Raw genomic sequence first — 12968 nt, 5'->3', positions numbered from 1 at the left:
TCAGTTATTTCATCCAATAGGCGGGGAGGGAATGGGAGAAGAGAAGTGGAATTGAGAAATCGTAATTCTAGCCCTCTCCGTGTTTCACTTTATTAGAAAACATGAAAATCTGGTGTAAGATCTAATAATACATCCATTGCATTGGTTGTATTCTCTAGTGGGTTGTATAACCTCTTACAGCATTTCATGTTTAATTTCCCTTCTAGACATGTAAGATCTTTTTAACCTAAATACTCTTTCTTCGCTGCTATTGCATGTAATCGTCCTCGTGTTAAAAATGTTACTTACTTGATTAATGTATTTGTACTAATATTATGATTATCAGGGGAGAGTTCAGGTACTGGTAGCTCCTCGGGTACACATATGTCAGATAAATTATGCCTACAAATAAAGAAGATATTAGTTCAGGTACTGGTAGCTCCTCGGGTACACATATGTCAGATAAATTATGCCTACAAATAAAGAAGATATTAGTTCAGGTACAGGTAGCTCCTCGGGAACACATATTCCTACAATCAAATAAGTAGATATGTAGTAATTTAATTTATTTGGCTTTTGGAGGATCTATCATTTTCTTTAAGAATTTAATTATTTTTAGCTAGGTTAGGTTATATAAGGATTTGAGATCCCCGCCTACTTTTTTTTTACAGCAGGCATGGCACTAAAGGAATACTGATTCACTGAAGGATTAAAACTTTTACCTGTAATAATGCAATAGCAAATTTAATACTGAGCTTAAATTTTCATAATTTGTCTTCTTATTTTGTACCAATCCTAAACAAACAAAACATTACAAATATCTATAAAATATTTTAATGTAGAAATTAATCATATCTAAAAGTAACAGGATGTCTTTTTGTGCGTGTGTGGTCATTCTGTCTGTCTTTCTGTATGTTTGTCTGTCCATCTGTCTGTCGTTTTGTCTTTCTGTCTGTTTTTATGTCTATTTATCATTTATATGTCTGTCTATCTGTCTGTCTGCCTATCTGTCTATCTGTCTGTCGTTTTGTCTCTCTGTCTGTTTTTATGTCTATTTATCATTTATATGTCTGCCAATCTGTCTGTCTGTCTGTCTGTCTGTCTGTCTGTCTGTCTGTCTGTCTGTCTGTCTGTCTGTCTGTCTGTCTGTCTGTCTGTCTGTCTGTCTGTCTGTCTGTCTGTCTGTCTGTCTGTCTGTCTGTCTATCTGTCTATCTATCTATCTATCTATCTATCTATCTATCTATCTATCTATCTATCTATCTATCTATCTATCTATCTATCTATCTATCTATCTATCTATCTATCTATCTATCTATCTATCTATCTATCTATCTATCTATCTATCTATCTATCTATCTATCTATCTATCTATCTATCTATCTATCTATCTATCTATCTATCTATCTATCTATCTATCTATCTATCTATCTATCTATCTATCTATCTATCTATCTATCTATCTATCTATCTATCTATCTATCTATCTATCTATCTATCTATCTATCTATCTATCTATCTATCTATCTATCTATCTATCTATCTATCTATCTATATATCTATCTATCTATCTATCTATCTATCTATCTATCTATCTATCTATCTATCTATCTATCTATCTATCTATCTATCTATCTATCTATCTATCTATCTATCTTTGTGTGTATATACCTGCATACCAAGCTGGAGTGAATACAGATGGTTCTATCTGTACTAGAGCCTCTGCTAATAATAATCCATCCATCTACCTATCTATCTATCTATCTATCTATCTATCTATCTATCTATCTATCTATCTATCTATCTATCTATCTATCTATCTATCTATCTATCTATCTATCTATCTATCTATCTATCTATCTATCTATCTATCTATCTATATATCTATCTATCTATCTATCTATCTATCTATCTATCTATCTATCTATCTATCTATCTATCTATCTATCTATCTATCTATCTATCTATCTATCTATCTATCTATCTATCTATCTATCTATCTATCTATCTATCTATCTATCTATCTATCTATCTATCTATCTATCTATCTATCTATCTATCTATCTACCTATCTATCTATCTATCTATCTATCTATCTATCTATGTGTGTATACCTGCATACCAAGCTGGAGTGAATACAGATGGTTCTATCTGTACTAGAGCCTCTGCTAATAATAATCCATCGCACAAATCTTCTGCTACACTAACCTAAAAAATATAAATTTTTGTTAGATTTTCCATTTTCTTGTTCTAATGTTATTGAAATGTGATTTTAACCTGATAAAATGACTTTGGCCTTTATAATAAAGTGCATTTAAGACTTTAAGAAAAGGGTTGTATAATAAAATGAATAATTCCTATCCAAAGATTAATCTATGGGAGGAAGGGGATATTGGGATGTTTATTACACAAGTCCCCAATGACGTTTTCTTAATTGTTGGCTTAACAACCTTGGGGACTTTTATAGAATTTTGATTTGTTGTTTAATCTAGTTGTGTGTCCAAATGTTTCAACCAATAATTGTAATAAAAAGGAGGTGTAATTTTGTTTATCATGAATGGGGATGTAAACCAATTTATCGGCCATTGTCTTATTCCTTTAGATCCCTGCCAAAAACCAAAATAAATTTAAGAAAACAAAACCAATGCCCAATTTTGGTTTAATATCCAACCACGAAATATTTGTATTTTTACACTTATTTCAAAATAGCTTTTTAGATAGAAGTCTTCATTTAAAAAGGTAGGATATGTGTTTTATGTCTTACTATTTTTACTTTTGGGGACTTTTCTCAAATCTTGGTTGTATTGTACAAACTAGCAGTGTCTAAACTTTTCAACCAATATTTTTAATCTACAGAAGAGACAATATTGTAATGTACATTAATTTATCTTCATTTGTCTTATCTCTTCTATCAGATCAAATCTTGATTGTATTGTACTAACTAGCAGTGTCTAAACTTTTCAACCAATATTTATAATCTACAGAAGAGACAATATTGGGAATTACATTAATTTATCTTCCATTGTCTTATCCCTTCTATCATATCCCTGGGATAGACAGCAAAGGGAAGTTAACCCACTCTCTCGCAACCACTTAACGTGTGAAGTGAGCAAAAACATCTCCATATTTGTAAACTTTAATACATTCCCTGTCAATCTTAAACACGAAATTGTACAGAAGCGAGGCCACTCAATAATTCACGCGTGTTGTTGGGCCTCGTTGTACGTTCATCAGCACAAAATTAATCCTTTTGTGGAATAAAATTAGTTGATGAAACGTTTGGACACTCATCTTAATAAACCAAATAATTACAATTCAATAAAAGTAAAGTACCTAAAGTTATTAACCCAACGAATAAGAAAACGATATTATAAAACTTTGGGGACTAGTGAAATAAAGATTGCAATGTCCAATACCCTCATTGGCTTAATAAAGTATTAGTAGCTTTCCTGAAAAGTACAAACCAGTTGGTCAACCTATAGGAGATATTTTGATTTGAACCAAAAATAGTAATAGAATATTACATAATAACAAAATATTCTTCATTAGAATAATCAAAATAAAAATTATGTACACCAGATGTACAAGATATTTTTTTTCAGTACAGTGTATTGTTATAAAAAGGTCTACTTATTTACATATGTCTTGGGTAAGAGCTTTGAATAAATGAAGTTTTTGCTTGAGTCATTCGAGTCATGTGTACTTGCAGGTTTACCATCACTTCCACCAAGTAAATTACTTTTCCTCAAAGAAATAATAAATTTTTATGTTTGTTTTAGGTTATACTGGGTTGATTAAACGTCAAGAAGGCCAACGTAGCTATAATTTCCCGTTTGGGTAGGATCCCTTTAGGGTGTAAAAATACGTTTTATTTTTAAAAAATCATAATAAGTTTGAGGGTGTACGGTGATCTAACAATAGATTTGAGTGAAAGAGAACCAATTAACATTATTATCATCTAAACCACAAATTATTACTACAACGCCAACCCTGTCATCACATTTGCTTTGATATCATTTGACAAACTTTTCGTCTAATAAAATAAAATTTTTATCATATTGCGAATAAAAAATAAAATATGGAGAAATAATGGTACATATTACTTTTATGTATGTAAAATTTTAAGCTACTCTATAATCAACATTAAGGTAATCAATGTTTTTGTTAGTAGTGGAAACATTTACTTTTTTACAAGAACTAGAAAGTTTTAGCGATTCCGAAGAAGATTAGGGTTTTATTGTTTTTTTTTAAGGTTTTCGGATTAAATTTTTTTTTATCTTCAAACAAAATAAAAAATCTTTTTTATCATCGTTTTTTTCCCTCAATTTTTGGATTTTTTTTTATGTAGAAATACCTATCAACGCTACAGACAAAAAAATCTTACTACTTTATTTAATAAAATTTATGTTTTTTTATTAGACAGGGTTTGAATTTTAATGAAAGATGTTATCCCGTTACTGATGCATGTTGTCTTCCTTGTACATTTGTATAGAAATTTTATTTTTATGCAAGGGGTGTACATTTCTTATGAATTAGTTACACTATACAAAAAAAGGAAAGAAACGTACATTGCACTGTTAAAATTAATAAAAAAATGTAGACTTTTTTTTAAGCCAATTAAACTTTTTTCGCTCAAGTATATCAGGGAGGGAGGGGACAATGGATTGTAAACATTACCTCTCATTCGTAGGCTTCAAAACTTTAAATACTTTTTATAAAAATTTGATTGGTTGGTTCAAACTAGCAGTATATAAAATTTTCAACCAATGATTTTAATCGAGAATGGCTAGTTTTATCTATCATCATTGGGGATGTAACAATTTTAAGAACCAAATCATTCTACAGCAAAGCCCCTATATGCTAGTAGCGGATCCGCTAGTGATAATAATAATATAACAGTAACAGGATGTCTCCCTGTGTGTAACAAGGGTTTCGTTAAGCGACAGAACGATTGGTTTCTCCTTAACAGTGAAGCTTCTCATAGGTCCTAAGAATATTTATAACTATTATGGGGGTGAGGGCACCACTAAACTACAAAGAAAAAAAAAATCACTAAAATTTTTTGGCTTTAAAATCTTATGGGAATAAGAAATTGGATTATCGAATTCAACTATCCCCTTCTCAAGTGCATCTAGTGGCCTTTATTGGCGCAGCCGCTAATCTATAATACAAAGTAGAACGATGTCTGTCTGTTTGTTTGTGTGTTTGTCTGTTTGTTTGTAGCGAAGGATCTCGCTAACCGCTGAACCGATCGGGTTCTCCTTTACAGGGTAGCTTCTAATAGTTCCCGGGAAGGTTTTTAACTATTTTCTTGGGGGGTGACACACCCCCAACCCCCCCCAAAAATGAAAAATACCCCCCCCCCAAAAAAAAATCCCCCCCCAAATTTTTTTTTTCATTTTCTTTTTTATTTTAAATCTAAAATAGGTACGAAAATTGGTTTGATCAAAACTCTTGGGGCAAAGCCCCTAGAGGCTAGGGACGAAACCGCTAGTGATAAATAAAGTAGTTTGAAAGTCTAATTTTCCTATCAATCAGCATTGCGAGTAATCTTTCTCTATAATTAGATATATTATTTCCTTTACAGTATTTCCTATTAAAATATTGAGCAATTTTTAAAGCGTAGCATATTCTAAAAGTTTTATTTATTGGCCTAAATATTTATATAAATTATTTTTCTTGTAGAAATGTCATTCTAAATGTTTTATTAAAAGATAATAATGATTTTTTTTTGTAGCGAAGCATATATATAGTGGTTTGTGCTCTGCTGATTATATGGCTGCTTTTTCTAATTTAGATGTATTATTCACTTTAAAGGAATTATTATAGAAATACTGTGTTTTGTTTTTTGTCGAAGCTATTCTAATAATGAAAATTAAATTGATTGAATTTTGCGTCATCGGTGTCTGTAGTAAATGTATTAATTTAACTAAATTAACATAATCGTATAATCATTTATGAGATGTTTACCAGTAATTTATAGGTAGCCTCAGGCGTAATTTTGGTACTTAAATATACAATATATACATACTTCATTGGTATACAATCTTAAAATTTTGAAAAGCATGTAAAATTTTTAAGATTTCATGCTTTCCAATATAAGAGATTTTAGATTAGAGTTATAAGCAGTAGTGTACACAGACATTTGCATGAGGAAGTGTTTTTTTTTATGGGGTCTTGACACCCCTCTTCTTCACGCTACTAGGTATAAAAAGGGCTCGACCACCGCTCCTCAGCCGCGCATTAGCCCCAAATTTTAACCCGATTGTATAAAAAAATTGAATGAAAATCTGAAAAGATGAATTGTCTGTTTAGGAACAGTTTTAGAAATACAGCTGAATTTAAAAGTTATAATATGACGATTTCACTAGGGCTTACACGCGGCTGACGCGCTGGTGCCGAGCACTGGTTATTAGTGTATAAAACATAAGTTTACACTAATTGCGAAATTACTGGTTCAAAAGTTTATATTGCTTTTAACTAATTCTTTAAAAGAACCCTACTTTCTCCTTATACAATCTGATATCTCTTACTGTTGTAATACAACCAACATAATTATATAGTAGATCCACTACTTGAAATATTAAAATTTAAAGGCTGCCAAGCATTTTTGCATAGTTTTTTAAATAGATTACAAAATGCCAAAAATATATAAATGCCTTACTTGTCTATCTTGACTTTTAAATTTTGCTTGAATTTTAATTTTTGATACATAGTTTGCAGATATTTTACAGAATGTCATTTACAATGAAATAATAAAAGTTTTATAGTAAAAATTAACAACAGATCTTTAGAATAGATGAATTTACAGATAACCACATTCCCCCCTTTTCCAAGGACCATTTTCGTCTGCTAGCAAATTGTTTTCTGCTACTTGGCTGTGTTAATATTCCCTACATTAATGGTTGATTTTCAAAGACCCAATTGAGAGTCGGCACATGTCTTGTGTTTTACTCTAATTTTAAAATAACAGAGTAGCTTTGTTTCGGGAAAAAAATTTGCTATGTGCAAAAATATGTGTAATTTGACACCTCACTACTTGCAACAATTTAAAGGGACTGTGCAAATTTTAAAAATGATTCATTATGATTTTAAAAAATTCTTGACAATCCTTTTTTGGGATCTTACATAACATACATAGACCCATATAAGTACTTTAGTATATTGTAAGACAAAAAGCGCAACAACTCTATAATTCTAAATTTATACTTTTTCAACTTCGTTCTTTTATAGATTAAAATTTAAAGTAATACAATTACACTACTCATTATAAGAGTTTAAAAACATAATTTATATAAACCTAATATGGACCTTCTTAACCAAGCTTTAAAATTTTGATGCTAATATATTAGTTTAAATTTTGAAGGTTATTGAACAATGTTATTAATTTAATTATTAACCTAATAGCCCCACCCTTAAATATTTCTTATTATATAAAGATTAATTAAATTTTTATTAATGCAGGGGTTGGTCATTAGGATAAAAAATATCTTTTTCAAATTTAAATTTATAACAAAAATTAGATAAAAATACTAGATATGTCATTTAGATAGGTCTTAAATGTTTACTATTTGTTTATTTTTTTAAAGAAAATTAAAAAAACAATTTTGACACTGCTGCTTAAAAATTTGCATGAAATTATCCCTATACAGCTAAATCTAGATAATCTTACAAAAAATGCTCCATGCTTCTAGTCTTCATGAAAAACAACATTCAAAAGTTAAAAAAATACAGTTTGGCCAATGGTAAAAAGTATCATATCCTATATACTAAGCAAGCTGGTTGTGTTTCCAGAAATCTAAGGGGAAAAACACGACTGATTGCTCAAAATATTTTTTTTTGGAAAAATATCATGTGCCATTTAGTAGACATATTCTATTGTATATTGCATGTGAGCTTAATGCTTTAGACTATGCCTCTACCATCTAGTAGTCTATTTCCAAACGGGGGAGGGAACAAAAAACCTAGAACCATTCAAAAATCAAATTAAAACAAATTGCACTTTTTAAAAGAGGATTAGCTAGATTGGAATAACACCATGCAAAATTAAAAATTAAAGTATAATACTTAGTATTAAGGCCGCGTGCTCAAGGTAGAACAAAACGGCTTAGCATTTAATCCAAGCACACCACCGGTGCACCATGCCGAAAAACTGGCAAAAAGTTTGCAATATGATAGGAAAAGAATTTGTAAGGGTTTTATTTTATTGCATAACTTTTCTTTAGTTATGGTTTGACGTTTGGTATGGAAGCTTTATTTGAACAATTTGAACCTTAACTTTATACTATTTTAAATAATTTTCCTACTGAAAAACTATTGTAAAAATGGTATAATGATCATTATAACTCGATGTTTTTTCTTTTTTATCAATTTGCCCCGTTGTCCCAACAGGGGTATTTTAGAAACCTTTTAAATATGAAATAGTTATAGTTAATAAGACCAGTGATCTAAAGGGCCAAGGCAATGGCCAATAAATTGATGTACTTCCCCAATGATAATACAGAAAATTACCCAATTTAAAGAATTCAATACCTGTTTGAAACGTATGGACACATAACTAAATAAAACTACTAACAAAAATTTCAATAATAGTCCCCAAGGTTGTTAATTAAGCCAACAAATAAGAAAACACTAATATAAGACTTTAGGGACTAGTTTATTAACAGCCTAATGTCCACTCCCTCCCTGTCATAAAACAATGTAATTAGATATTTGACATAAACACAACTTTAACATTAGAATTAACAAAAGTCCTGCCGATGGTAGCTTTGTCATATACTCACAAAACAAGTATACTTACAAGTAGTCTATTCTTTAACTCTATTGTCCTAAATATACATATGTCATGTAAAAGGTATAGGAAGGCTTTATTTTGATTGGTGCAATGACACTTTAAAAAGAACATGACGTAAAAGGATTATCTGGTTTTAAATTTACATAGGATAAAAAAATAGACAGTATGTATCAATAGAATTACAAAATCTACAGCATACATATGATTTTTATTGTCTACTTTTTATCCTGGGAGGGAAGGGACATGTGACTGAATATATACTAGTCCTTAAAGTTTTCTTGCATTCTTCCTCGCTGGTCTAAAACGTTAGGAACTACTATTAAATCATGATTGGGTTGTGTAAACATTTAGTGTCCTGACTTTTCCACCAATAATTTTAATCTACAGCTTGGGGGTTAACATTAATTGGTATGTTAAGTTAGATAATGTTGGGCTAGAAGGTGCCCCACGAGGTTAGGAAATATAAGGTTAGTTCCCCGGAGGGGTAAAAAAAACTTTAAAAATACCAACATATTAAGAAAGGTGCAATAAAAAAATAAAAAAAAAATAATGTCATTTATGTTTGAAACTATGAAAGAACTAGCGGTGCTCCCCTAGCATCTAAGGGTAGTGCATTCAAAAACATCTAACAATAAAATAGCCTAAAACCATCCCAGAACTTATGTGAAGCTTTGCTAAATAAGATAACACAATCAATTCACTAGTTTTTAAAATCTTAAGCTTCAGACAAAAAAACTTTATCTAACAATAAAATGGCCCAAAACCATCCAAGAACTTATGCGAAGCTTTGCTAAATAGGATAACACCATCAGGTCACTAGTTATTAAAATCTAAAGCTTTACTACTTTATATAATAGGATATGTTGTTTAAAAAGTTTGTTCGTTGGTCTCAAGCAAACTTACCTAAAAAAGAAAAAAAATGCTTATTGTCAAGGAAAATAATGATGTAATTTAAATAGCTAAAGCTAACTTTTACTTCTGTACAAGGACGGAGGGGACATTCGGCTGTTTATTACACTAAGACCCCAAAGTTTTATAATAATGTTGGCTTAACAACTTTTAGGACTTTTCTTGAATTTTCATTGTTCAATAAGTTGAGTGTCCAAACATTCCAACCACTGATTGTAATCTACAGAAGGGGTAGTTTTGTAAATAATCATTGTGGAAGTACATCCATTGTCTTATCCCTTTAGGATACTTCTTAGATTTATGAAAAGTAAAAATTTAGCAACAATATACACTTAAGTACTGCAACTGAATTCCAAAATATAGTTTCAACTAACAGATAAAAAAATGATAAAAATGCGAGTATCAAAAGAGTGAAAACATATATTTATAATAAAAATTTAGATTATAGGAGAAAACAAGGATGTCAACATTCATAAAAGCGAAGAATTTTGATAAGAAAGGGTAAATAAAAAATAACTCTTGTAAAGTGTCAGAACTTACCAAGTTGAACATTAATTTGTAAGTCTAAACAAAATTGTACACAAATTTGTTGTAAAATCTATTACATAACTTTTTAAATATTCAAAACCCTTGTACAGTCCAGAGAAGCTAAGGGCGCAGCCACATGTAATCTAATAATCAACACACTCTCTTATCTTAGTATTATTCTATATGTAACAATGAGAACGAAAAACAGGGATCTAAAGGGATAAGACAATGGCCGATAAAATTGATGTACATACCTAATGTTAATACACAAAATTATCACTTCTGTAGATTACAATTAGTGGTTAAAACATTTGGAAACTCAACTTAATAAACTAACCAATTAAAATTCACTAAAAGTCCCCAAAGTTGAATAGCCAACGACTAAGAAAACTTTTAAAAAAAACTTTGGGGACTTGTGTAATACCCCATTGTTCCCTCTCTCTCTGACGACAACACTGAACGTCGTGATAGAAACTGCAACTTCATGTTTAAGGGGTTCACATCCACCAGTGATACCAGGGATTTGTTACATACAGAAAATTTTATAAAAAAATATTGACAATTTCTTTCTAAAAACTGGATATATAATACGTTATTTTACTTGGCTTTTCTAAAAAAAGCCTAAAACCTGTCGAAGACTACAAAGTTATAAATCTATCTGTACAGCTATTTTAAAGATCTTAATAATCACAATTCATTATACATTTTGCTAACCCTACTTTTTTTTAAAATAATAAACATGAAATAACTAAGAAACTTTAAAATTTGTTGCAATGTTAAAAAATTTAATATTTATTATATTTTGAAAATAAAAATTTATCTTCTGTTTCTATATTCCATCAATCCCCGACTCACAACTTTAGATCTTGACTTTGGATAAAACATTTGCGTATTGTCATATATTGGGAGTCCTACTATCCTGCACATAATTTGGCTGTATATTGTACAATTGCATGCCTAATAATAAATATTAAGGTCATAGAAATAGCATTAATCAAATAACTGTTAAAAAATATAAAGATTGTTTTTTTTATTTAATTTTACTTACGAACAGACGAAGCCAATAACATAGAAGCTTTAAAGTAATATTTGTCACATTATTTAAACACTCCTAATCCATAAAGAGTTAAGAACAAGATGCATTAGATTGCAAGTTGCTTCACGCCGCATGGGACGATGATATGACAATTGATGAAGAATATACATGGATATTATAACAGGATAATTTGTTTCGTAAATTTGGGCTGTTGTTTACCGTGCCATTTATTGGTCAGTTCGTTGATCCAGTAGGAGGGGAGGGAATAGGGTGTTGTTGTTGTGTTTCACTTTATTACAGAACATGAAAATCCGGTGTAAGATCCAAGTAATAATATATCCGAGAAGCCAAAGGCATGGGCTAAAAAAACTGGTATTTATTTTATGATTTTTTATCTTAATATTAATGAAAAATTATCTTTGGGAGGATGCTATACAAATTTTTCAGATTGACTGAGAACTGGTTCTAATCCAGCGGATATTTATCGGTTTGGAAGCCATACTGGAGATTTCCTTCCATTAAAATAAAGTACTATTTTCTTTACAGCAATTTAAAAAGTTAAATAACTTTTAAGTAGGAAAATTTCTCTTTAATTTGATAATTTTAAGTCTATAATGTTAATTATTATGTACCTTTAAAAAAAAATATACAATATCTATAATGGTGAAGCTATAAAATCAAATAGTAGAACAGTCGAAAACGAACATTTGTAGAGTGTCAAAACTTAATGAGCAGAATATTAAATTAAAGGCAAAAACAAAATTATAAATAAAACTTGCTTCAAAATTGCTTAAATAAAGAATTTGTTTAATTAATGACATACTATAGAAAAGGTTCCATTTCAGATATTATATTTTCTGTAAAAAATTAATTTATTCAGCAAAATTCCAATCATATATATTTCTTTACGATGAACAATTTTCTAAAGTTACTGCATGTAACGTTTAACTTTCCTTATAATGGAGTAACAGGTTCAGTGTGTGTGTGTGTACCGAACTATCTCGTCAACCATTGAACCGATACGGTTCTTCTTTACAGGGTAGCTTCTTATAGGTCCTGTGAAGGATTATAAATATTTTGGGCGAGGGTACTACCACCTACCCAAGACAAATCGCCCCTAGAAAAATACCTCTCTTCCCCCCAAAAAAAATACGTTAAAATCCTAAAAGTTAGTATTAACATTATTATATTTATACTTAATCTCATAATCATAGGAAATATTTACTACTTAATTTGATAATAACATTCGCTTTAAAGATTTTCTTAATAACATGTGTTCAATACTTGAGGATAAAGGTTTCAGTAAATATGTATAAAAAATCTCCATTTAGCGTTTTTTAGTCCCAACCACCTATCCAATGTTTTTGAAAATCCGACACATAATCTTTCAGCTAGTCAGTCAACAAAAACAAAACAAAAAAACTGAGCTGTAAAGCAGTTGGACTAAGATTGTAAATTGGCCATTTTTAAAATTTTCAGGTGCAACGTCGTCGCCTTTGCTGATTCTCCCTATTTTTTTGCGTAAAATTTTGCCTGAAGTAGGCAGATTAAAGAAAAAAAATAGAGGGGGCATGAGCTATATATAACTCTCCTCTCAGGGCAGAAACGATGTCCCGATTTTGTATTGGGTCTTTGAAATCAGCTAATAGCGTGAGAAATATAAACACAGCTGAGTTCCTACAAAAGAACAAAAATCAACCTGCAAGCAGACCAAAAGGATCTC

The 12968-nt window shown here is 30.3% G+C and overlaps 1 protein-coding gene across 6 annotated transcripts in view; it reads right to left on the bottom strand.

The window, feature by feature from the left end:
* LOC145329663 (uncharacterized) overlaps window positions 1-12968 on the bottom strand; it is a 109631-nt gene that overhangs the window by 60043 nt on the left and 36620 nt on the right. For all 6 annotated transcript variants that reach the window (XM_080174010.1, XM_080174009.1, XM_080174011.1 and 3 more), the window contains 3 exons: window positions 2093-2186; window positions 702-774; window positions 289-381 (listed from right to left, as the gene is read on the bottom strand). In XM_080174010.1, the coding sequence (XP_080030136.1) occupies window positions 289-381; window positions 702-774; window positions 2093-2186 (260 nt within the window). The remainder of the gene's footprint in view (window positions 1-288; window positions 382-701; window positions 775-2092; window positions 2187-12968) is intronic.

Source organism: Acartia tonsa, chromosome 10, assembly GCF_053477335.1.
Source record: "Acartia tonsa isolate MP-2025a chromosome 10, ASM5347733v1, whole genome shotgun sequence".
In the NCBI taxonomy this organism is placed as follows: Eukaryota; Metazoa; Arthropoda; class Copepoda; order Calanoida; family Acartiidae; genus Acartia; species Acartia tonsa.
Note: the sequence above shows the minus strand (reverse complement) of the source record. Positions and strands in the feature narration are given on the sequence as shown.